Consider the following 27,891-nt stretch of genomic DNA (forward strand, 5'->3'; position numbering starts at 1 on the left):
ATTTCCATTCCACTTTGAAGATTTTGTTACCTACCTATAACTACTTGCCTTTGTTTATGAGCAAACTTTGTGCTGATAACCCATTTGACAAGCGGAAACAGGTGATTGATAGAATGTGGTTTATGAACGAATTTACTTTCGCGACATACCAAATTTCAGGTGGGATTCAAATGCGTGCAATATGTTTCTTACAGGGTTATATTAGAACTTTGTATTGTCACACATTCCATTAAGAATATAAATAGATAAATACCCTGCTTGGGTACATAATTATATATCTGTGATGTTTGTCCTAGGATGAACGGATGTAACCACCAGCATACTATTAAAGAGTTCAATAACTAGATAACTACCTAGCTATACTTATGTATATTTTGTGTAATCAAACACTTGCACGTTTTTTGGCTGTAAGTCAATGGACCAACACCAACGAGATCTTAAACATCTTGAAATTTTTTCGGGGTTTGATTTTCTAAATGGGGGTTTCTTGATTACCTATTTTATCAGTACCTAAATGGTTTCTTCAAAATTAAATTGATCCCCAGGACAAGGTTTGATCCGTAGGTAAAACCTTGACAAATAGAGTCTGCCCAAAGGCATGTGATGTGTTCCAATTTCCAATCCACTTTGAGGATTTTGTTACCTACCTTAACTACTTGCCTTTGTTTATGAGCAAACTTTGTGCTGATAACCCATTTGACAAGCGGAAACAGGTGATTGATAGAATGTGGTTTTTGAACGATCGCGACATACCAAATTTCAGGTGGGATTCAAATGCGTGCAATATGTTTCTTACAGGGTTATATTAGAACTTTATTTTGGTTTCGAACACAAATGTCTTTTAAGAGACTCATTATAAAGGGCTAATGTAATGAGGTAGATAACTTTGAAATGAGGATTTGTAATATATTATTTCCCAAATGCTCACAATGGCGAAAAGTATTTGGCCATTGTTAACAAGATAAAACATATTGTAATCGAAAGGTTTAAGAGTTCCCTATAATACATAACCTATTTGGGTGGATAGATAATAATAGAGAGGTAGTAATGAAAAGACCTGTAATAAATTACATGTTAAAATAGCTATTCACACCAATACACTTGTTAGTATAATTGTGGTTTTGCCTATTATTGTTAAAAGCCCACACCTCGATTGCATATTTGAAGACTTTGACCTATGTAATAAACATTTAGTAAGGTAGATAAGCAATTTGTCATCAAAACCCCACTAGGTCATATTCAGCCTACTTAAATCTCATCGAAATATCTAAATCTAATGTGTTTGCTATCTTAAATCTAAGTAATAGGTACACACCAAATCATTGCATTGCTATGTGATTTATGCATTTAAGTGCGTGATTTATGTTTTCCAACATATGGTTGAAATATGAATATAAATTGAACATTATTTGTGAGAACCGGATATTGAAGGTTAAAGGTTAGCTGTATTTTGAACACATTTTGACAGTTTTCGACCGCCTTATGGCGGTTTCAGCTGTATTGACTGAACGATTAGAGATATTGTAAAAGTTACGGTATAGAAGAACACCCAAATAAGGAGGAAAATCGTGTGATGTTCACATCAGATTTTTTACTTTCTATTACTACAGTGTCTATGCAGAACAGATTATTAAAGAAGCGTTCCAAGGAGTACAACTGGGGATCTCACTCAATGGCAGAATAATCAACAATCTGCGGTACGCTGATGATCTTGTTTTACTGGCAAACACTAAACAAGACCTTGTCACACTTCTAGAAAACTTGCACGAAAGCTCCATCAAGTATAACATGAAAATAAATATAAACAAATCTAAAGTAATGTTGGTCAGTAAGAAGGCAAATAGAAGAACCCCAAAGATAGAGATTGATAACCAAACCTTGGAAGGAGTGAACAACTACAAATATCTTGGGGCAAACATAAGCTCCGATGGAAAAAGTGATGATGAAATAAAGAGAAGAATAGCAATTGCCAAAACATCATTCTGGAGACACAAAGAAATAATGAGACGCAACATATCTAGAAAAACAAAACTTCGTCTACTCCAAACCTACATATTCTCTGTGATGTCATATGGGTGTGAATCCTGGACTTTGAAAGAGGAAACCAGCAGAAGAATTAACTCATTTGAGAATTGGTGTTACCGAAGGATGTTAAAGGTTAGCTGGAGGGATAGAATCACAAACTGCGAAATCCTTAGACGCATGGGGAAAACTCATTTTGAATGGCTGAACATCATCCGAGAGAGGAAAATCAAATTCGCTGGACATGTGTTGAGAGGATCTAGTGGGGAGTTGATGCTGGATGTGATGGAGTGTAACATGGAGGGCACGAGAGGGAGAGGCAGGCCGAGGAGAATGTGGTTCCATAACATCAGCGAATGGCTCGGCATGACATTCACCGACTGCAAAACACTGGCTCAAGACCGACAGCTCTTTCGCACAACAACTAACCTGGCTTTATCAAGTTTGGCTACCATCGACATCGATGATGCTACTGAATGAATGAATGGGGAGTAAAGAGTGAACGAGTTCTGAGTTATAAAAAAATAACTACTTACTCTTCAGTTGACTGCTCAGTCAATGAGTCAAATCCTAACTCCCTATGTCTATAGGGAGTAGGGAGTTGAAGAAGAGTTATCTACATTTTTTAGAATCTGAGACTGACTCATGAACTCAGTAGTCCACTCAAAAGAGTAGTTCTTTTTTATAACTCTCATTTACTCTTTACTTTACACTCTTTACCTCTTTACAAATCCCTAACATCTTGGATATTGTTTTATAAGGAGTGTTTTGCTGAACCTTAGGCAATTACTTAGACCTGCATAGGTACTGAAACTACAAGCTACAAATATTCTAAAAAAAAAAAAAATCTGTCCCAGACAATGCTATTTTTCAACTAACAGCAAGTGGGTAGCTACTAATTAACAGCTATTAAGAATGGAACACTTTCCAGAAAGGAATAATTATTATTGTTGTTATCTCTTCAATCAACGCTATAGTTTTTTATGACTTTAAACACTGCCTTTTTTGAAGTAGGATTTTTTTTATTTATCGACAGTTTGATAAAGAATTTTACTAATTATTTTAATAGCCAATCATTCAGCTTCTTTGATACTCAAGTTCCCATCACTCAGCAGACGGCTTAAGTGATAGAAAATGTACACTTGAAACTTGAAGGAGTTTAGAGCACCAGGAGCCCAAATTTGGACAGGTCAAGGTGCTTAGTAGATTGTCAGCGTAATCAAGTCGGTATTAACTACTTTACCAACTAGGTATGTACTGAGTACTGAGAACATACTCTTGAAAAGATTGAAATAATTTAGCTTAGTACATAGGTATTGAAAATAATTAGTTTACTTACTCTCCTAGAAGACTTATATGAAAGTGTTGAAGTTACTGTAACTAACTCATCTAAGATGTGACTAATTAAAAAAAAAAAGACATTAATAATAATTATGAAATCTAATTTTACAGACCCATCATAAGGCTTTAACTAACTTTCGAAATTTCAACCAAAACAAAGAGCTAGCAAAGAATTTTTGATTCCAATTTACCCATCAGCTGTTGAGTCCCGGATTTGGCCATTAGATTTCCACTGCTCAGTCAGTACCTCTAATTAAGTAAATTTGACACCAGACATTATTGACAAAGATAAAATTTCAAATTATAAGAAGATATACCTGCCAATACAGTTTATTCATCAGTAGGCACTCTGAAATAGGTAAATATGTTTAGTTTTCTCCTCAAGCATTATCAACAACCATGTACCAGTATGTAATTTAGAGGTATGTGAGGTTCTTCGGACACTTTATCTAAATTGGCTGTTAGGACATCACGCGTACTCGTGACTTGGTACATTGTTGCTGACCACTTCATTTATTCTACGTAGAATAAGTACAAGCGTTGCCAAGCATTTTCTTACAGTTTTTAACAAGAACGTTACCAACGTGGGGATGGAACCAAAGCCAGAACTCATTTATTCTTAAGCTGTGTCCATGTCCACACATATTCGACCCCATCGATCGACGAGGTGAAGAGGGTGAATCTATGTTGTCGAGGCAATGTACGGTTTTAGTCTGGAACACATCATATGCCTTCAGGCACACTCCACTTGTCAAGGGTCTAGGTATTACTCTGCCCTTGGGATCAATTTAATTTGAAGAAACCATTTAATCGCTTTCAGATCGGCACGATTTCATCACGGACGGCATTTAGGTCTTCAAGACGATTCAAGATGGAATTCCGAATACTTCGAACCACAACCAATGAATAATATTCTTAGGCCCTGTTTCGAGAGGGTACGGTTCGGCCGTTATTCCTGACCAAGTACCGCTGATTAGGCCTATACAGGGAAAAAGCTCAAAAGGAACTAGCGCTTCTCTAAACTTTACCTTTAGCCACAGGCCCACTGGTCGCTCAAATTTTGCAGACAGCTTCCATAATAAAATTAATGATGATCAAAAGTGTCCGCGGGCCGGACCTCGAGAATTGAAGACGGGGAGTAATTTCTTATGAACTCCTTTTACCACATCTTTATACATATTTCTCATTTCACCAAATCAAGAGAGTGCCTACTATTTAATTTATACCATTCCCGATTCCAGGATTACTCAAGAGGCGTGCCCCATAGTGAACACAGCACCCCAGTTTACAATGCGGCTGAGGGACAGAAGAGTCCAGGTGTCCTACCCGGTGAGACTGACCTGTCAGATTGTGGCGTTTCCTGTTGCCACGGTAACCTGGGCCAAAGATGACGCCCAGATACTCCCAGACGGTAAGACAAAGGCTCATCATAATCACTGGGATACAGATGGAATAAGCACAAGCGTTGTCAAGCATTTTCTTACAGTTTTAACAAGAACGTTACCAACGTGGGGATAGAACCAAAGCCAGAACTCATTTATTCTTAAGCTGTGTCCATGTCCACACATATTCGACCCCATCGATAGACAAGGTGAAGAGGGTGAATCTATGTTGTCGAGGCAATGTACGGTTTTAGTCGGCGTCGACTATGTGTGGAATAAGCACAAGCTTTGCCAAGCATTTTCTTACAGTTTTAACAAGAACGTTACCAACGTGGGGATGGAACCAAAGCCAGAACTCATTTATTCTTAAGCTGTGTCCATCTGTCCATGTCCACAGATATTCGACCCCGTCGATCGACGAGGTGAAGGGGGTGAATCTATGTTGTCGAGGCAATGTACGGTTTTAGTCAGCGTCGACTATGTGTAGACACAGCTCTATATGGTGTCCGCTATTTTGGCTTTTGGGGCCTAAAGTTGACCCAAACTTGAGGGAATGTATCCACCTTCTTGATTTACCTCAATTTTAACAACATTAACCTATCAGATAGGTCCTATCTAATCACCTAATCACTGTACCTGGAACACATCATGTGCCTTCAGGCACACTCCACTTGTCAACGGTCTAGGTATTACTCTGCCCTTGGGATCAATTCAATTTGAAGAAACCATTTAATCGCTTTCAGATCGGCACGATTTCATCACGGACGGCAACTTCTACACTCTGGAGATCAGTCACACGGAGCTGGACGACTCTGGTGAATACAGCGTCACTGCCAGCAACTCCGTAGGGGGCTCTGTCACGTGCAAGGCCAGTCTGATAGTGGACAAAGGTATTCGTGGCTACATTGCGCCGGAGTTCACGATAGAGCTGCCCTCTAGTATTACCATACGAGAGCATGAGGACTTGAAATTCTCCGCCCATGTGGAGGCATATCCTTGTGTGGGAATCACCTGGTAAGGATACTGTTGGGAAGACTGCCGATGACACATTACTTTGGGCGCCAGCGTCCTTAAAGACATTTATTGCGTGCCTCAGTGGTGTAGTGGTCAAGACGCTCGCCTTGTTGGATTTCTTCCCAGGGCAAACTTTATCCTAAACAGATAAGATTCGTTCTCGGAAAGACTGGATTACTCTTATCCTGTCCTCCTTCTTTCTTCGATTTCGGGGCAATAAGGCCTCCACTGTTACAGTTTCCTCTATCAAACATCTTTTCTTGGAATAATTAACTCTTTGGTAGTTTACATCGAGGTTTAGACGTTTGTTACGGAGAACGTAAAGGGTTATGCTCACCTGGTTGGATTTCTTCCCAGGGCAAACTTTATCCTAAACAGATAAGATTCGTTCTCGGAAAGACTGGATTTCTCCTATCCTGTCCTCCTTCTTTCTTCGATTTCGGGGCAATAAGGCCTCCACTGTTACAGTTTCCTCTATCAAACCTCTTTTCTTGGAATAATTAACTCTTTGGTAGTTTACATCGAGGTTTAGACGTTTGTTACGGAGAACGTAAAGGGTAAAAATATATTTTATTTTTCTCCTTTGCTTTCAGGCATCGTAACGGCGTCAAGCTGCGTCCGACGCGACGTCAAGTGATGACGTTGGACCACGACGGCAATGTAGCAAAGGGTTAAAATATATTTGATTTTTCTCCTTTGTTTTCAGGCATCGTAACGGCGTCAAGCTGCGTCCGACGCGACGTCAAGTGATGACGTTAGACCACGACGGCAATGTAGACTTCACTCTGGTTCATGCGTCGAGAAAAGAGGAAGGGGTCTACACGTGTACAGCGTCCAATGAGATAGGCAAGGTGGAAAGCCATTGTACCGTCACTGTAGAGAGAGAGTCCAATGGCCGTCGAACTAGCCAGACAGCAAACATTCCAAAACTGAACGCTTCAAATTTACCGTGAGTATAGGATTTGAAGTTGTTTTTATGACATTTTGTTGTTACGAATACATTTGTTCATACGAAGCAGGATTAATATGGGATTGAGTAAAATCTTTGATCGGGCGCATTAGGTTTAGTTCGATCCTCCATTAATATCAATATTGTAGGTTAATCTAACTTGTGTTCGTAGATTCGTATAAGCTTAACCCGACTTTTAGGGCTATTTGCCCCTACATCTAAAGCCTCAGATTGGTCTTTTTGTGTACGGAGTTAAGATAATTTTTTTAATTTTTTAATTTAATTGAAAGATCTACATTTACAATAAAATACAGGAGATCAGTTTACATAATTGATAAAAAAAGGAGAAATACAATAAAATAAAATAAAAAATACAATAAAATAAAAACAAAAAGCTAACTCGAGTTCGGGTCCCAATTAATCGGTTTAACGTTAATCTCAAAGAGCTGATTCCTCACATTTTATTTCTCTTTCATATACCTAGGGAAACCATTTCGGTACAGAAATGAACCATTTTTATTTTCATTCGTGTTGTAAAGAACCATTTATGTAGGTATGTTGCTGAAATAATAGGACTACCTCGAGAGTCCTGAACAAAGCACACTATTTACTAAGGCTACCTATTTTCAAAAATGGCCTTAAATAGTGGCCAAACCGTACACTTCTTGACATTGGCCCCAAGGACACTTTTGATGTACATAATTTATCGAATCTCTCTGGAAAGTCTGAGGCGAAAAGTAGAGTCCTGAGAACCAAGCATTTCTTTTGAGCTTTTTCCATTATTCAGCCCTAGATAGAGGAACTTTGAGCTTTTCTTAAAACTCGCCTCAATACGTGAATGCAACGTTATTAATTACCTAAATACCGACAGCATCATGTTTGTTGTTTTTCAAGGGCTCTTAAGGATTTTATGTTTTGTAAAATACCTATAATTACATATTTCTTCTTGTTGTTATCAGCCATCATTATTGCAGTGTTTATACATAGTTCCCTAGACTTACGCTGAGGATACCTAGTTCATGTTTTTCGAAATTTCTTGACGCATTTTTTTGCAATATGCCCAAATAAGGATTCGAATATCCATGTCACTAATACGACGAGTCAGTTAGGGGTCTCCTATCAAAATTAATATTATCTTAATTTATAGCTAGACACATAGATAACTTTTAATATACAGGGTGTCCACCAATTGGATTAAGTTACCTACAGTGATTCTTACAATGTTTAAATCCAGTCTGGCAATACACTATTTTCTAAGCATAATAAAGGTGCACCACTAAAGTGTAAATTACGTGTGAATCTACATTAGTTTAGATTACTCAATGATGATCATCAAAACTACAAGATACATACCTACCTACGTACGTACCTGCCTCGGTAGCGTAGTGGTCAAGACGCTCGCCTGGTAAACAGGAGGGCGTGGGTTCGATCCCAGCCGAGGCATGGAATTTTATCCTCATTTATTTGAGATTTTGACCACATAATAATGGAGCTCTAAGGGTTAGGTGGTAGAAAACGCCTCCGGCGTTAACCTCGCCTAGTGGTTACCTTCCACTCAAGAGTCTATTATTATTATTATTATTATAATAAAAGCAATTACATCTTGGCACAACCTACACTCATGTCGGACTATCAGCGTTTAATTATTTTTTTTCGCCGAATTGTATCGAATTTCAAACTAGTGATTCAGTGAACTATAGTAGGGTTGGGACATCGAGACGAAAACATCGATGTTCGATACATCGATGTTTTTAAACTTCGATATATCGAGTATCCGATGACTATAGGCCCCGGAAAAGGGTTCCCTACGGGGGGTCCCCATAGTCTCTATCGATTCCCCATTCTAAAGAGCTAACTAGGGTCCTTGAGGTCTGCAGCATTTCGTTAAAATCGGGCAAACCTTTCGGGAGTTATCGCAGACCAAACAAACGGACAAACAGACAAAATAACTGTTTAGATCGGTAAATCTGAGGCATAAAATACCCACTCCGTGGTTAGGCCTATTTCTAAACTATTATTATGTTTTATTTCAATATTTGAATTGCAAAAATAATATCTATGCTCAGTAGGTATCATTGGAGGTTCCGAATTTATAATCCTCCAGAATCGAGAGTACTTTGTGCTCGGATTTCAGTCTCTCAAAACACACTTGATGAATGACTGTAGTAGGGCCATTTCTAGCTCAAGAGGAATATTGGTAAAAAATCAATTTTGACTTTGGTTAGCAACAATCAACCAACAGGATAGATAATTTATCATAAAGAAAACAGTATAAATCATGAATGAAACACACTTTTTCCAGCTAGTCCGATCATCTTGACGTTTCGCAGCGCGATCTGTGATTCTCCAGATCATGTAACATGTTGTTTAAGTCAAGTGGTTTTGTGATCTATGCCAAATTGTTAGGAGCAATATCTTTGTCAAGTGAATATACGGGGTCCAAAATCGGCCAAATTTAAGCGTAAGAAAGGAGTTCTTTCCAAAGTTTACCTGAGTAAAGGTGTGTCCATGTCCACACATAGTCGACGGGCATCGATCGATGTAAATTTATTGTGAATCGATGTGGATCAACGTCGATCAATGGCCGGTCGCCTATGTGTGGGCACACCTTTACAGTGTCACACTTACTTTGGAAAGCAATTTATTTAGGCGGCTCTACTTAGTCCAATTATGAGAACTTCTCTAGATGCTCTCAAAGAACTTATTAGAGAAGTGTCAGAAAATAATCTAAATGAACAAGCTGGAAAAAGAAAGTGGACCCAAACATCAATTAAAGAGGACAGGAAGAGATGAGAGAAAGGACCATTAAGGAACACGAGAGGAGGATCTCATCAAGAGCACTAATGTTTCCATCTTTCTATTTACATTAAGAGAATGTTGGGATAAGAGGATTGATTGATTAAGTTACATTTATCATTGAGCAGTTCATAAAATATAACCCGAGCTGAACTTGGGCATGTTCAAATGAAATGTACTTTGATCCCAGGGTTGGTAGAAGCTATACACAGAATTGGAATAGAACAAATGAAATTATGGACAAACCCTGTGGCGTGGCGGCATGCGGCAACCACCTTAATGGACCTGGAAGATGAGTGACTTGAGAGACTCAACGTTGTCAAAGGTGTTAACAACAACAATAAAAGGAACTGAGAAGTCCAGCAGTCTGGGTATCCTGATTTCTCATAGAGTGATAGGAGACCGAAGACCAATCTATGGTGCAAGATGCATAGAATCAAGGCGTTCAGGATCTTTAAAAAAAAAAAAAAAAAAATTGTTGTGGCCCCGATGAAACGTACTTTGATCCCAGGGTTGGTAGAAGCTATACACAGAATTGGAATTTGGAATAGAACAAATGAAATTATGGACAAACCCTGTGGCGTTGCGGCATGTGGCAACCACCTTAATGGACCTGGAAGATGAGTGACTTGAGAGACTCAACGTTGTCAAAGGTGTTAACAACAATAATAAAAGGAACTGAGAAGTCCAGCAGTCTGGGTATCCTGATTTCTGATAGAGTGATAGGAGACCGAAGACCAATCTATGGTGCAAGATGCATAGAATCAAGGCGTTCAGGATCTTTTTTTTTTTTAATATGTAGGTACTTGTGGCCCCTCTCTATTTTCATAATGTCGTCTTTCATAATGGTATATTGCTGTTGAATTTTGATATTAAGACAATAAATAGTTATTTACTGTAATTAGGTGATTATCTCGGTAAGGTAAGGCCAGGCCTATACCCTTTCAATGCGTGTTAAGAGTAGTAATGGCCATCTAGTTCTGAACTTTTACCGGTTTTAATTACTTACTTTGACTCATTAAGATCGCCGGATAGAAGTTTATCTATCGCTAATCTCAAAGCTCGAAGCTAACATGTAATGTGTAATACAAAGACATGTTACTAAGAAGTTATAGTTTTTCAATGCAAAGATAAAATGTTCACACGACTAAGACATGATATGAAAAGTTTCAAAGGTGTACCTAAGTACTGTAATATGGATCAGATACAAAATAATAGCTATTACCTTTATCACAGTTTCTACTTAAGCATCTCATTGGTAAATCAATTAAATATCCACAGGAACAAACAAGAAGTCAATCTTGAATTTACAAAAGATGCCAACGTGAATGGCTTTTGGGTTTGCTAGCATGAGATCTTCTTGTGTGCAAGGTTTTTTCACGGCTTCTTTCTAGAATGAGGTTCATACCACTAGTTGCGGGAGTAGGGAACATAATTCAGTCCACTGAAACATAATTATCACAAAGTTCAATCTCCGAAATACCAAATCGGTTCATGTTGCTCGGGTAATGCCGATTTCAGCAACATAAATTTATTTTACACCCGAAGACAAGGATAAGAATCAGATTTAGTACCTACTTAAGTTTGTAAGCAGATAGCCCATACCGACTTCCGTCCCGAACCTCCTAGTACCGAGGAACTGAAGTACATACCTAGATATACATCTAGCTGATCTAGCTCCATATTCATCTCTAGATCAATATGCATCTAGATCCATATTCACCCATTGGAGCTTGAGAACCAAATGATCGTAACTTCGTAACCATCTCCACCAAGATATATGTAGGTAACTTCTATAGACATTTATTCCTTTTACCAATAATTTCCAAAAATTTCAAGTAGGTCTACAAATTTGAAGGGTTGGTGAGCGGGCAATCCCTTTAATATTCCATAAGGGTTGTCTGCCCATAGGAGAAGGAAGACAACTCCTCCTCTAAAGGGTAAAAAAAGTTTCATGCAAAGTAACTACCTAGTTCCTACATAGATACGATTTAGATTTTATTTCATTTTCTATCCACCGATGGCGATATAGGCCCTAAGTAGGTACCTAGATTCTTTTTTCAATTCACCGATTCAAATCCTCGTGGTGGCAAACTGAAAACGTAACCTTTACAACACAGCAGCACAAACTCAACTTGGCAGAGATTCGCAAGTGCCTAATTACTGAGACGTGCTGGTAACTTGAAAATAGTCAAGTAGACTTGAACCCGGGTCCAAAGTTCCTTACAACTACTTATTTCAATGTACAAGTAGGTAGATAATTACATAACTGTTGTCAGAAAGAAAACATGAAAAGTATGAAAATTGAAGAGCTTTAGGGAAATGAAGCTTTTCCTCAGAATCTGGTGAATCAGCTGGGAAAACGGAGTTTGTTTACAATTAATATGGGTAAGCCTGGCAATGTAAAAGCTGTCAAACTGTTTTGACTTGGCGGGGCGGACCGCTGCCGCGCTTCTTAATTTTCATAACTTTTAGCAGTTTTAGCTTGATTTTCTCGTCTACAAAATGGCAAGTAGACTTGAACCCGGGTCCAAAGTTCCTTACAACTACTTATTTCAATGTACAAGTAGGTAGATACTTACATAACTGTTGTCAGAAAGAAAACATGAAAAGTATGAAAATTGAAGAGCTTTAGGAAAATGAAGCTTTTCCTCAGAATCTGGTGAATCAGCTGGGAAAACGGAGTTTGTTTGCAATTAATATGGGTAAGCCTGGCAATGTAAAAGCTGTCAAACTTTTTGACTTGGCGGGGCGGACCGCTGCCGCGCTTCTTAATTTTCATAACTTTTAGCAGTTTTAGCTTGATTTTCTCGTCTACAAAATGGTATTCCGTCCTAGTATAGGGCATTGGATATTGGACCCGGGTATAACCACCAGCTTTACACCAATGAGTGCAAAGATTACATGACTTGTATACCCAGCTCATTAGGATGTATTTTCCTTTTATGGAAAATGTAATATGTATATCTACCTACTAAGTAGAGAGGAAAAAATCGTGTGTAAAAATTAGCAGATTTTTAAGAGAAATAAAATCCAAGGAGCAACCGAGAAGTTGGTGAGAAGAGTAGAAATTCGTGCTGATGTTGAAATGTCCGACTATAGTTTTTAAGTAAATGGATTTTAACCATAAGATATACGGTTTGGATATAAAATCAGGGAATACTTCTCTCTTTTGTGTTTTTGTCCAATCTGTTAAGTTTGAAAGACGCGTCACTAAGATACATTTGTGCTGATTTGTCTGGATCGAAAATTTTCCGCTGATAGAAGTGCGTGAAATGCATACTTGTTATCATACCGGCTTATCCAGGGAGACAATATTATTGGAGTCCCTTTTGAACTAGGGCAGATCACTGAATTTTACAATATGCTCAGCCCTTAAGTTTGTATACGCTAGGAAGTTTTTGGGAGTTTTCTTTAAGCTCAACGTTCCAACTTATTCTTATGAAAACCGTGTCGTCATGTCGTGACTTAGAATAAATTCAACTTGGAACTCCTTTACTTTTTGCGAAATCTAAATTTCCATCAGTCACTCGGCCTGAGTACATAAACCATTCAAATGTGTTGTCCTTCAAAGTCTTCTGACAAGTTTACAAGTCCTACTGTAGGGAGCTTTAACAGATCCTACTGTATGTTGTGAATGGTGGATCTAATCTTTAAATGAGTTCACCTGTACAGGTCAAAGCTATCAAACGGTAGAGCATGATCTATTTCGCCCGAGGAGACCCCGCGAACAACCTATCATCCGGCTAGAATCGGCTAGATAATCTAGATATAAACCGCCTTAGAGAGGGGAAAACTGTACATGTCATGTTACCTTTGCCTTTTTTGCTTGGATTTCACATTTTATCGTGTATGTTCTGGATCAAATTCGATGTTGTCCTGTGAATATTCTAGTCTAGTCTATCTCTCTAGATCCATAGTCATCTCTAGATCAATATGCATCTAGATCCATATTCACCCAGACATCTAGCTGATCTAGCTCCATATTCACCTCTAGATCAATATGCACCTAGATCCATATTCACCCAGACATCTAGCTGATCTAGCTCCATATTCATCTCTAGATCAATATGCATCTAGATCCATATTCACCCAGAGGTAATACAAAGACATGTTACTAAGAATAAGTTATAGTTTTTCAATGCAAAGATAAAATGTTCACACGACTAAGACATGATATGAAAAGTTTCAAAGGTGTACCTAGTACTGTAATATGGATCAGATCAGATACAAAATAATAGCTATCTTTATCACAGTTTCTACTTAAGCATCTCATTGGCAAATCAATTAAATATCCACAGAAACAAACAAGAAGTCAATCTTGAATTTACAAAAGATGCCAACGTGAATGGCTTTTGGGTTTGCTAGCATGAGATCTTTTTGTGTGCAAGATTTTTTCATGGCTTCTTTCTAGAATGAGGTTCATACCACTAGTTGCGGGAGTAGGGAACATAATTCAGTCCACTGAAACGTAATTATCACAAAGTTCAATCTCCGAAATACCAAATCGGTTTATGTTGCTCGGGTAATGCCGATTTCAGCAACATAAATTTATTTTACACCCGAAGACAAGGATAAGAATCAGATTTAGTACCTACTTAAGCATCTAGCTGATGTAGCTCTATATTCACCCAAGTCGGTTAACGCGCGTCCGAATCAAGTCCCCGCCGAGTTTTATATTTAGACATACGGCACGAGTGTTTTAGTCCGGTCGGCCAATGAGTCATCAATCGTCCTTGCTGTGGCGTTCCCTATTTGGACAAAATAGTAACCTTCCCTCTACTACCTATTAGACCTTTAAGCTCGGAGATCAACAGAACATAAGAATCGTCCGTAATGTTGTTTTGTGAAGCTACATGAGAACCAGTGAACAATCAAGATACTGAGTAGATTAAATCAGATAAGAGATGAGGAGTGGTGGCTAATATTAACACATAGATAACTCCTAGAGCGGCGCCTAAGCTACTACCTAACTATAACCAAGTGGTTTTGATTAATTTAAATATTAACAAAACATAAAAAAAAAATTGCATATTAACAACATACAGATAAAATCTTTCCCATACCTCATCGTTGCATAAATATTGTGGGTGACTATTGACTAATAAGAGACCATGGGTAAAGAATTTACTACATTGCAAATTAACAACATACCGATAAAATCTTTCCCATACCTCATCGTTGCATAAATATTGTGGGTGACTATTGACTAATAAGAGACCATGGGTAAAGAATTTACTACAGAGGAAAAGTGCAATTCGTCAAAGCGCACAAATCTCAATCAAAAGAATGAACAATGTGTAGATTAAGTATAGATAATCTTTTTCAAACTTTAAATGTAGTTACGCAAGGGGAAAGAAAGGTAAAAGAACCATTATAATTATGATGGATCGATTGGTCATTCGGAGGGTCCTTAATCATATGCATAAACAGTCTGAAGAAACATCATAAGTGATGAATACATAATGCTAACAATCAGCATTGATGCTATTACTGATTAATACATTATGATAATTAAATCATCAGAGTGCAAGATATCGCCGAATTAACAAATTTTGCAATAGGTGGTAAAGATGATGCTACTGCTGTTCATGAGAACATTGAAAAGGCTTAGGGAGCTAATGTTCTATTGATTAGGCATTTCTGTAAATTATTGCGGAGGGGTTATTTCTCCGAATGAAACCTTTTACTTGATCATTAAATTCCTTAACCACATTGATAGTGTTGAGGGGACCATCGAAGCTGATTACGAGGAATCCGTTCCATCTTTGCCAACGCCCGGGCTCCGAATATCTATAAAGGGTTATTAAACACCTCCGCTGTGTTGCCAACACAAGTATCGCGTTGTGTAACACTCTCCTATCTAATGCTCTTGACAACAATGTACAATATGTTACTATAAATGAGAACAAATTAGCAGCGATTTCCTTTATTCTCTCACCAAGTGAGTGCAGTTTGAAGTTCTCTTTATGTCGGATAAAATGGATAATGAGCTCCATATACATTTGAATAGAGACTGGAGTGCCACATGCTAGTTATATCAAAGGCACTTGAGAGAGCCAGTCACATAATAATTATCGGGATAGTGCGTCCACACAACTGCACGTAGGATGAACAATGCGTGGCGTTCCCTATTTGGACAAAATAGTAACCTTCCCTCTACTACCTATTGGACCTTTAAGCTCGGAGATCAACATAAGAATCGTCCGTAATGTTGTTTTGTGAAGCTACATGAGAACCAGTGAACAATCAAGATACTGAGTAGATTAAATCAGATAAGCTGAGATAGATATCTTAGCGTCGTACCAAACGTTATTATGTACCCTAGCACACTATTAATCTCTGCTATTAGAACTATTACTTTCTGCAATTCACTAACCTATTAGGGTACCCAAACCAAAGCCCATTTGTGTGTTGAGTTGAAATGAAACTTTTAAATGCCTCTACAAAATTTCAACAGCTTTCAGCCTATACTGTCCAGAGTTAGCTATTAAACATGTCTATAACGGCTTCTTTTCTTCCTGTTGAAGATTTGGATGACGAAAATGAAGCTTCGACTCCCTACAGTCCCTTTAAGTATTTATGTTTCTTGTTTCACTTGCACAATAAGATTACTTGTTCCCATATGATAAGTTGTAAGAAACTGTTAGTACGTAACATCTACCTATATTATTTGATTTCTTTTCTATCTTATCCGCCAGGTAATAAATAATGTAAAAGAGATAGATCGTGTGACTTTGTATATCTTTCAAGGAACAAAATACAAACAAGAACAAATGGTGCTCTTTGCTGAGAAACTTTAACAACGCTGCCAATAATTTAATTAACGCAATATAATAATTTAATTAAGCTAATAAATTGCGTAGGAGTCGGCAATAGGATGACCTGGCCAACAGATCTCCAAATTGTTGGTAGCAGCTCGTACCAACTGAATTCTACCAGGAGGACCTGGTTTCTCTACTTCTAAATACCACAAGTCTTTACAGCACACTTGATTATTCCAAGCTTTCTTGTAATCATCTCGTCCAGACCAGATATACATTCTACTATTTATTACAGAAGCACAATGTCCAGCCCGTGGCTTCGGTAAGAAATCATCAGTAACTTCTACTGACAGATCTTCCCATGTCATTTCAGGAAGATGCAAACATGCGAGTTGGTTTGAACACTTCCATTCTTTCTCGTGTAGAGATCTAGATTCGTCTTTCAATATAGGCACCCATCCTCCGAAGATAAACATCCGATCTCCAATGACACATGCTGTATGCAGAGATCTGGGCAAAGGCTGAGGTCCTAGGATTTGTGGTTTCTGCCAAGTCATGCTATTGATATCTAACATAAACAAGTCACTCAGTCTATTTCCACTCATGCCACCATAGATAATGAGTTTTGTATTTTTATATTCATCAGTCCAACTACATGCTGTGTGTGATTCTCTAGGGGAGGGTAGGCCGCCATAAGTTCCTGGCATATCCCACACTGTGGTGTGTCCAGACTTGAGCTCCAACGTATAGAAATCATCCAGATATTTATATGAAGGTGTAGGTTTCGTCTCATCACCTCCACTATTTGCTAATCCTCCAAACAAGTAGACTTTATTTCCAATGAGTGTGAAGCTGTGTCCAAGACGAGGACAAGGAGGACTACCGAACCGAGGTGGCTTTGGCTTCAATCTTTTCCATTCCCACTTACTCGCCTGCAACTCGTAAAGGTCACTTGAATATTTTCCGTACTCCACCATGCCTCCAAATATCAACACTCTTGTATTGTCCACTACAATACCATAGGCAGCACATCCTGGTGGTATATCTCCCTTCAGTGTAGGTATAAACCATTGGTTGGTAGCTGTATTGAAAACATGCAACTCTTCCACAATACCTTCATTGCCACCTCCAAATACCAACATCAGATCCTTGATAGCGACAGCACGATGTCCATGGCGAGGTCGTGGTTGAGGACCTGCAGGATCATCTATTCTTCTCCACCTGTACACCGGACAGTTGTCATCACTCAGCTTATCCATCATCACTTATCTGAAACAAAGAAAAAAACAAAACTTAGCCTGAGTATTTCAACACAAATTTTAGATGGGTGACATGATGTTAAACAACTAAATGCACATTTCTGCATGGGAAAAAATCTACAAACCCCTCAAACGATTTGAATTCATAATAAAGTATTCCACTATTGGATTTTATAGTTTACTGTTACTTTTGTCTCTCAAATTGAAATGTTTTCCATTATAGAAATCTATAAATGGGTATCATTAAACCTCTAGACAAGTAGACTATTTTGATTTAGGATTTAGACATTCATATACAGGATGTCCAGATATTTGACTTACACTGAAGAAAACTCGAGATTCAACTCGAGACATAAAAACAGTAAAGATCATTGAAAGAAATGTCCACAATCATAACTCACTTGACCGTTGAAGAAGAAGACAGTACGTCGATGAAGTCTTTCGCTAACTATACAATAAATTCGACATCAACAAGCTTCTTTTATGTAAAAAGAAAACGAGCAGTAAAAATAACCTCGACTTAGCCGCCCCAAAAATATGAGAAAAAACAATGGAAAATTTCACAATTTAACTCACTAAAAAATTAATGATTAAAATAAATTATGCTTTTGAGAAGAAAAATTAGAAGGACTACTCTACCCTGTACGAATATTTTGTCAATTTGGTCGTCATAAGAATAGAGAGATTTTTTATATTGTGATATAAATTATTTAAATGAATACATTGTTGAACTGAAATATTAGAGCTTGAACCAAAGGGGTGGCTTGAGACTATTCATACCTTCAGAACTATCATATTAATCATGACTATGTCAATAAAGGCAGGCTTTAAGTTTAATGGTTTCCAAAAATATACGCCAATAATTTGTTTGGTTCAATTTCTGGTACACAGTGTTGACTAATTCCATCTTGTTTTTGTCTAGATTTTCTGATGACAACAGAATCTATAGGCAATTTCAAGTTTATTTTTATTTATTTTTTTAAATAATATTGCAGTCTAGACTGACTTGTAGATCCCTCGGTAATCTCTATGTGTTTGGTTCAATTTCTGGTACACAGTGTTGACTAATTCCATCTTGTTTTTGTCTAGATTTTCTGATGACAACAAAATCTATAGGCAATTTCAAGTTTATTTTTATTTATTTTTTTAAATAATATTGCAGTCTAGACTGACTTGTAGATCCCTCGGTAACTCGGTATCTATCCAAACTGCTCCTCTCAAACTTTGAATTTTCTCCGAAGTCAATATCACAAGCCACAAATGAGCTCGTTCGTTTTATAAATTACTCTACCTATTTACTTTTTATCATATGACTTATAACATTTCAGAGTATAATAGAAAAAGCTCTGTCGTGATTGACCGGAGATTGTCTACTCAAAACCTTTTATTCTCCAACTCTTTATATTCATTTTAATTAGACGTATGTCTATTTGATGAGAACTGCACTAGTTAAAATATCCATTCTACCTTTTTTAAAGGAATATAGAAAGAATCAAAATGGCTATTTAAACTAATAATATAGGGAAGGATTTCAAAATCCGAACTTTCCAATCATAACTGTCTCTATTGTGTTGAGTAAGTTTTAGGATTTATTTATACATCTTTTCTGCTCGACACACAAACTTCACTTTACTACTTATCAAATCCATCCTAACTCTCAAATCGATTAAAATTTCTGAGAAACATGAAACACAACAGGTGCCACCGTCATCGTTATTTCAGGTGAAAATTTGCAACCAACACCCATATTTTAATAATAATAAACGTACCTAGTCTATCTCTATCCATCAACAAATCATGTTTTGCTGAACGATTTAGGATTATATTCAATGAAATTAGCTCATTAAGGCCTTATACGTTGAATTTCCATCAACGTGTAAGAGTTAATCAATTTCAAATTAACACATCTCTTAACACTTCACTCCGTGATTAAAATTAGCATAAACCAGCACAATTTCCGCGAGTCTCATGTTCAATTCAGCTATTTTGATCGGACCGTTACCGGACCGTGACTGGACCTTGACTGGCACTATAGTGTGAATCAGGCTTAGCTCTCAAATCGATTAAAATTTCTGAGAAACATGAAACACAACAGGTGCCACCGTCATCGTCATTTCAGGTGAAAATTTGCAACCAACACCCATATTTTAATCATGATAAACGTAGTCTATCTCTATCCATCAACAAATCATGTTTTGCTGAACGATTTAGGATTATATTCAATTAAATTACCTCATTAAGGCCTTATACGTTGAATTTCCATCAACGTGTAAGTGTTAATCAATTTGAAATTAACACATCTCTTAACACTTCACTCCGTGATTAAAATTAGCATAAACCAGCACAATTTCCGCGAGTCTCATGTTCAATTCAGCTGACACCCATCGAGATAAATATAATGTAGCTGACATTTTAAAAACAACCTCTTAACTCTTAAGCTACCGGTAATTCTAAGTGGTTCACAAAAAGAGGCTAATTGTAACTATCGGAAAGCACGATTCTTAATAGCATTCATTCATTAATGTAACAGTCGATTAGAGCATCAGTTATGTTATTGAACAATATAAAATCACAGTTCGACGTCAAAGTTCAATTCAATGCTTGTAAATTGAGCACTAAGAAATACAAGAGTGAAATCTGAGCATTAAAGAGCACAAGGGAAACGCAATGTATTAAATCAATGTTTGCGTCACTTAGCACCCTGCTAATTGTAGCCAATACAATAGGACCAATAGGTTAACCTATCCTTGCCATACTACAATCATGAAGTAAATGGGGAAATTTTCAATATAGACATCATTATCATATCATACGCAGAGGAATTCAAAAAGGAAGGCGACAAAGAAAGGCCGAACCCAAGATAAATCAATAGATTTTCATGTCGAGAAATTTTCCCAAGACAAAGGGCTCACTTTACGCGACAGTATATCACTGCCTCCCTCCGGATTTATAGGGCCAAGTTCTTAAGATAAAGGGCGCACAAAACACTATTGTCATCAAAGCCGTTAAAGCTAAGAGATAAATCACAACCGACAGGCTTGAACCAGGAAAAGTCCAAGAAAAGCCAAAGTTCACAGAGGGTGGTGACTATTGCCATTATGTGTCGCTTGAGAAATATAGCGGTGTTCTATTTGACACTTCAAAGTGTTGACAACATCGAGGAATTGTTATTTGTGTGACATTAAACAATGTGAAATCGAACATGGATAATGAAGAGATAATATGTTATTGAATTTCCGGGACATACTCGTACGTCATTAAGATAGGAGTACCTCCTACTAATCGAAGAATGATAATTCACCCTTCTTGACGATTTATGTAATTTATGCATAACTATGTAGGTAATTGATCTATTTTTTTCATAGTCAATAAACAAGACAAAATTCTAATTGAAGTTGAAATTAGTGTCGAAAAAAGGGTTAAATAAAAATATCCTCATCAGAGTTATATATAGGATCGAGGAAATCGATTACTAATTGCTAATGGGACAATTTCCGTCTTAGTTCTTGAAAAAGAAACATTTAAGTAATTTATTTAGAAAAAAAGGTCAAATAATTTAAACTTTTAGGAGGGGGAAATCACGGACGAAGGAGTAGAAGGAAAAGAAAAGTGGATAAAGTGGGGAAAAGAGATAACCATTCTACTCTTACCAGAGAAATCACAAAACCTCAAAATGTAGACGGGGAAAAAATGGAGGGAGTACAATAATTTACAAACACAAAGAACATAACCTCAAAATTGTGAAAAATGGAGGGAGACGTCACAGAATCAAGGCAAGTTACGCGGGTCGCGGGATTACGCCTATTTGCACAACTCTGTGAAGTTGGGCTACAAACAGTGCTGAATTTTTCAATAGTTCTTACCTCTCAATTATTTTTTTAGTACACAAAAATAATTTCATGACAAAAAAATAAACAAAAACTCGTCGAAAAAAGTAAAGAATACGTTCAGAAAAGCCGTACACCGTGCTTCTCTGTGCACGAAACTCTCTCTCCCTCACATGTGAAACTGTGTAGTTTTCTGTCCTTGAATGCGCACATCAGATACACACACATACCTAAGCTCTATACTGAGCTTGTAGTTTTTTCTTGACCAATAGGATTTCTTGTATTATTTGGAATGATAAAGGTATAGTAGGTTCTCTGATAACCCGATGGATCAGAGAAATTATTGAGAAGAGAAATGCATTTGAGATTTTGAGTTGGTCAGTACCTAATGGAGTGACTAAAAAAATAGTAGTAAACAACTAAACGGTACAGGTTTCGTTTTAACCCAGATTAGTTCGTGTTCGGAAATACGAGAGTGATCAACCAGAAATTCAATAATTAACTTTCATCAGTGTATTTTTTTTTAGAAAAAAAACACCCTTTTCTCGATAACTTTACATCTAAACAATTTTTTCATGACATTACATTTTTGTGGCCATAAAAAAATATCAATAGAATACCATATTGATATTTATTCCCCTAGTGAAAATTTATCATTATTTTTCAATAAAATAAATCATCACTTTTTTACCTAGAGGTAAATATCAGATAAGATAGGTACAATAATTACAAGTAATTTTTTTAATCTGTGTTGCGTCCGATGTGGTAGGGACATTTTTTGAAAAATTATAAACCCATATAACCCAATTTGTAGTGCCTTTTCAAATTCGATTACCCTTATCATCACAATTTAAATTTGCTTTATTCTGCTTCTTCCTTTTTTAACGAAATAAATTTTCAACCTGTAAATAAGTTGAGCCGGATTTAACTCTGTACTCCGTTTTGTTTTTAGCCGGATTTAACTTTGAACATCGTCCTTTCCATTTTGTGTTTTTAGCCGGACTATTATCGGGACGGGCAAGTGTTTCATCAAGTCGGCTCGGATGGACAGTACCGCCTTGAAATCCCGAACGTAAAGCTAGACTATACGGGAACGTACGGAGTTCTGGCCGAGAACATTCATGGTGATACGAAAGCCATCATTTCACTCCAAGTGTTTGCTAAAGGTGAGTTCAATGCTTAAAAAGACCTTTGGACGTGGGTTTTTATTCTCGATCCATAAAGGTACATGAAAGAGCGTTCATTATAATTATTAATTAATTAATAATACCTCAGGTAGCATTCCCAGGCACTTTCTACAACCTACCCCAAGCTCCATTATTACTTTGTTAACTAGGCATACCAGCAATTTTCACGTACAACATTGTAACGTACGTCATGAGAACTTTTAAAATCCTGCTCACTGAATACACTCCAAATAACATCCCCAGAAGGTCACTCATCCAGATACCAATCACACGCAAACGTTGCTTAACCTCAATCATTCCTCGGAAACTAGTGCATTTGACGTATTTTAGCCGTTCGTTGAGTGTAGTCTTACGTCTTACTTACCACGACAATTTCGATGTTATCTACAACTCTGATGATATTGGCGACGAATCTGATTCGTTGTCAAATGATATCGGGAATATGTTGGAATCATACAGTTTGATCAGAATGAAAAACTTGATCAAAATCAGCACCACCCATAGGCAAACACTGGTCACAATAGTCAACATTAGGAGTTCTTTTCTTAGACTTCTTAGTTATAAAACAAACAATTTCTACCAAATTTTGAATAGCACACAAAGAACGGAAATAGTAGGAATCTACGAATCAAGGGGGGAGGGGGTCCAAGCTGATGGTATTTGTGGTTGGACGATTAGTTTGAAATACTTCAGGTGAAAATATATTTGTGGTAAAGTTAGTAAAATCATGAAATTTGTGGGTGAGAACATTATCCTGGATGAAAAGAGCCTGCATTTATTAAGAGGAAGACAGGAATTCCAAATGAAAAATAATGCAATTTAATTAAACTTAATCTATTCCATATTATGCACACAGTGAGAAGGGAGGGAAAATAGTCACATCCTGACCTACTGACAGTATGTTCTGAGCTAAATCTTGATTCAATTTCTTTTTCCTTAACAATACAAGATCGTTCAAGTTCGCCCCCATGTTATTCAGTTGTTAATTGCGCAATATAAATAGTGCAACGAAAACAACAAGGAAATCCAAGACAAAGCATTCCATTGATAACACGATAATAGCTTATTGATAACATTCCACCTAGCCATGACGACAATGAGATCAGACCAAATCAAGAAGATGCAATTGCAGAGTGCACAGGGAGATAAGTAACGCGTGTGAAGATAGATAGATAAGATAGTCATTGATAGATATGAATAATATAGTGAACATACATACTCATTTAATCACCATAGTAAAGCTGACTCGCAAAAGTGAGATACTCATTTAATCACCGACCATAGTATGACTCAGGCAATATCTTTTGGGTGGGAATTCTTCGTCAAAGGAGATTCTGAAGACAGACTACTCATAATATGACCGAGTAGCATAGTCTCACATTTGACTTTGGGAGATTTTCTTGGGTAGGAATCAAAGGAAATTGAAAGACTACATGTCAAAAGAAGGTTAGTCTGTAAGTATCTTTTCTCCATAAAATCATCGATATCGTGTGTGAGGTCCTCTTCGAAGAAAAAGTACAATTCTACAAGTCAAGACATTAGAGGAATTGTAGAAGAACCACAAATTACGCCCGTAGTATTCGTATAAAGTAGTTCGAATGAAACACAGGCAAATGTGATCTCACAAGTAAACAGCACAGTGTAACCGATACCTACTAGTGATGTAATATGTAGTAGACAAAGAAATAGGCCTACAATGGAAATCGTGGGTGCGAACTGCGAACGCACAGGTTCTGAGAAACAATGATAACTAGATAATTGACACAATTAATTCGGACTGTTCGGAGCGACATGATTTTGTAGTTAAAGTTCACATTCTTCTTATTTTATTTTTTAATTAAATATATTTTATTGGCACTTTGATGAGCAATATAAGGATTGGCTTAAAATATAGCGTGTGAGTGTCGAAAAACTACGCAACTGTATATATTTTATCTTCAAATAACTCTAGTTATTATGTCCAGAGATGCAAAATTTACGTCTTTATATGAATAGATAGGATCGGAAAGAAAACTGGACAAGATATCAGTCACTTCTCAAGCAACTGACGAAAACAACACAACTTGCACAACTGATGAGAAGCCGGCATTCGAAACAATGTACAAGACAGAGAAGGGAGAGCAACTCCCAGATTTTGGCATATTTGTATGAAGAAGAGCTTCTAAATTTAGCCTCTCGTTTTATGAGAGTAAAAAATACACGACTTTAACTTTGCAAGCATTGAGAGAACACGCAACATACTCTACTCATCAATGGGACTTTTCAATACAACGCTTCCTCTCTTGAATTCTTTCATTGTTAAAACTTAAAATATGGATTCAATATTCACGAGAGAAAATTTTTAATCCTCTATGGATGTATTCGAAATGCATATTAGGTAATAAATAGGTTTATAGCACACTAGTTTGCTATGAACAGACTTTGGTGTGATTGAAAAAAAAATCCCTTGTTAAGAGGTATAATAGCTTGTAAACATGATCCCTTTCAGGAATGGACTTCTAGACCAGTTGGTCCATTGACTCATACCAATATCAGAAATTTGTCAACAGGAAATCAGCGACTATTGAAGTTATGTTTCTGATGTAGGTATCTGTAGGTACCTTCTATGAATCACTAACACCAACCCAATAGACTCAGCTTATACGCACATCAAGTCATGTACCTCCAATTGTAGGTATAATAAATTTAATAACACAATGACACTACAATATCTCCGTTGAACGGATTTGTTTCAGGTTACCTCGGTATCTCTCGATTTGGTACAAGGTATTTGTGTTCAGATGCATTCCTCGGATGCCATAAAAGACACTAGTACCCTCCCTCGCCTAGTCTCTGACCAGAGTAGGAATACATAACACGTTTCTCTGTAATCTTACCCGAACAGAAAATAAAACAGTTATGTCTCAACAGAATTTGAATTTATTGAAATCCCGTTGTCCCTTGTCTACTCGTGACCAAGGTATCAAAAAAGTTGGGATGCTAGATCTTGCTAGCAGTGGGTTGACGCGACTAGATAAAAATATACCTAAAGTATCTCACTTTTAAACAGGGTGTAATATGTTTTCTAGTATGTACGGCCATACAAAGGTTGAGTCAGATGGTTGTGGTGTTCAGGTATCGAAATGTTCCCACCAAGTGTGATCTGTTTAACAGTGAGTCCAGTCTCTTCTCTTCACTTCTTTACTCGTACGAGTATGTACAATTGTACATACATTACTTCCACCCTACATACAGTATGTCTCGGAAGTTACATCATGTTCATCTTGTTCCATGCACACCCCCGTTCCTCATCTGACAAGACACTATCCAAGAAATCATTGCGTGTCCTATCGGAGCGGTATCGGTGTTATGACACATCATTGAGACACACCACATAGCACACACAAAAAAGACACAACAAACCTGTTGTTCTTTTTATGGTGAAACTCCTAGCGAGTCACTCATGTTCTTGTCCTTCGTCTTCATAAGGACACTTGTGATGTGTGCGTCATCCGAGATATAATTCAGCATGGTTTGGTTCACATGCATTGATACGCTATCTCCTAGTCCAGCAATTTCCAACTAGCGGTCCGCGCGCCACATGTGATCCGCCAGACCCTTTTTGTGGCCCGCGAAGCTTTGGGCCTCCTCGGGCTTGATTCTTGTTCTTTTACTACACTTTGATCTTAGCCAAAAGGCCGAGAAGCGATGGTGTTACTTGTTCTTTTACTGTGGGATGGACTCCGAAAATCGAGCATCCACCCCCAATCCCCTCAAGAAAATCCTGGATATCGGCCTGCTTCCCTGTGTATGTGGCCCGCGAGGTAACTTATGTAGCATGTGGCCCGCATACACATGGAAGTTGGAAATCCCTGTCCTATAGTCTCCAATCTATATCTTGCCGAGACATCGACAAAGAAGGAACTTATACGTCCCTCCAATCTATATCTTGCCGAGACATCGACAAAGAAGGAACTTATACGTCCATTGTGCGATTGCCCAATGAATGAAACAAGTGTTTGGTTCATTCGTTTGATTCCAATGCCTGGGGATGTGTTTTAGGTTGGTTAATTTGTCTTGATATGTATGTCACTCACACTTCTGCCTGTCAGCGAGTGCGGGCGGTTGATTGTGGGGTAGCCTAGCACACGCACACATGTCTAATTCTATTGGAATATTGGTGCAACTCAATAACTCATGTGGTCGAATCCTTTCTTTTCTTCACTCAAGTCACCAAGAGGTGTCCACATTTCAACAGTAAAATGTAAATGTTAAAAATGCTCTTTTGAAACGTCCTGTTGAAACTTTTCTGTCTTACGCGAACAAAGGGTTTTTGATCCCCTCTGGTTAACTTCAATAGGTATACTTATTTACCCTTCAGTTGATACTCTGCTTAATACGAGTATCCAATACTTCGATCAAGATAAACCCGAACATGAGAAAATAATAAATAACATAGTAATGGAAAAATGCTTACACCCAGTATGTTCTAAAGATAAAGAGATTAACGAAGTGTGGAGTTGATCGATCTAATCTCGATCTGATATTGATATGTAGAGGTAGAAGATAAGTGTTTGAGTCATCAGCAGATTAAAGATTATGCCACCTGAACAGTTATTCAATAATCTATTATCTACGTAGTATACTCTTATGTTGAGTATACTATTCAACAGTAAAATGTAAATGTTAAAAATGCTCTTTTGAAACGTCCTGTTGAAACTTTTCTGTCTTACGGGAACAAAGGGTTTTTGACTTTTTGGTCCCCTTTGGGTAACTTCAATAGGTATGCTTATTTACCCTTCAGTTGATACTCTGCTTAATACGAGTATCCGATACTTCGATCAAGATAAACCCGAACATTAAGAGAAAATAATAAATAAAAAAAAAAAAATGCTTACACCCAGTATGTTCTAAAGATAAAGAGTGGAGTTGATCGATCTAATCTTGATCTGATATTGATATGTAGAGGTAGAAGATAAGTGTTTGAGTCATCAGCAGATTAAAGACTATGCCACCTGAACAGTTATTCAATAATCTATAATCTACGTAGTATACTCTTATGTGGAATAAATAAGTGCATACGTACATAATTTAATTTGTTTACCTCATTGATCGCTCAACACTTTGTATATGAGTGTGGAAAGTGGGTGGTGATTAGATCAATCCTATAGATTCTATAGAATTTATATCAGAGATAAATTATAAAAGTGAGAGTCCGTTTCCTTTCAGTCGCTATCAAATTGGTCTTTTTGAGATGATCCCTACCACATTTAACTTACCAGACTCAATGGATGACTTTAAAACAGCCAAATTAACATCTGAAAGCAGACAAAACAAAGAACATCAATAAACGGAATAATATGGGTTGTTC

The 27,891-nt window shown here is 37.4% G+C and overlaps 2 protein-coding genes across 2 annotated transcripts; one reads left to right on the forward strand and one right to left on the reverse strand.

Moving 5' to 3' along the window:
* The first annotated feature begins 3,762 nt into the window (after positions 1–3,762).
* LOC103514277 (obscurin-like) lies at positions 3,763–6,764 on the forward strand. The gene is made up of 4 exons (XM_026827306.1): positions 3,763–3,770; positions 4,605–4,774; positions 5,489–5,759; positions 6,466–6,764. The coding sequence occupies exons 1-4, from the start codon at positions 3,763–3,765 to the stop codon at positions 6,710–6,712; spliced, it is 696 nt and encodes a 231-aa protein (XP_026683107.1). The 3' UTR covers positions 6,713–6,764.
* A 9,590-nt stretch (positions 6,765–16,354) lies between these two features.
* Positions 16,355–21,543, reverse strand: LOC113469526 (host cell factor 1). The gene is made up of 2 exons (XM_026827307.1): positions 21,391–21,543; positions 16,355–17,537 (listed from the first exon to the last, which is right to left on the reverse strand). The coding sequence occupies exon 2, from the start codon at positions 17,528–17,530 to the stop codon at positions 16,355–16,357; it is 1,176 nt and encodes a 391-aa protein (XP_026683108.1). The 5' UTR covers positions 17,531–17,537; positions 21,391–21,543.
* Between the last annotated feature and the right edge of the window lie 6,348 nt (positions 21,544–27,891).

Source organism: Diaphorina citri, unplaced genomic scaffold (genome assembly GCF_000475195.1).
Source record: "Diaphorina citri unplaced genomic scaffold, Diaci psyllid genome assembly version 1.1 scaffold1115, whole genome shotgun sequence".
In the NCBI taxonomy this organism is placed as follows: domain Eukaryota; kingdom Metazoa; phylum Arthropoda; class Insecta; order Hemiptera; family Psyllidae; genus Diaphorina; species Diaphorina citri.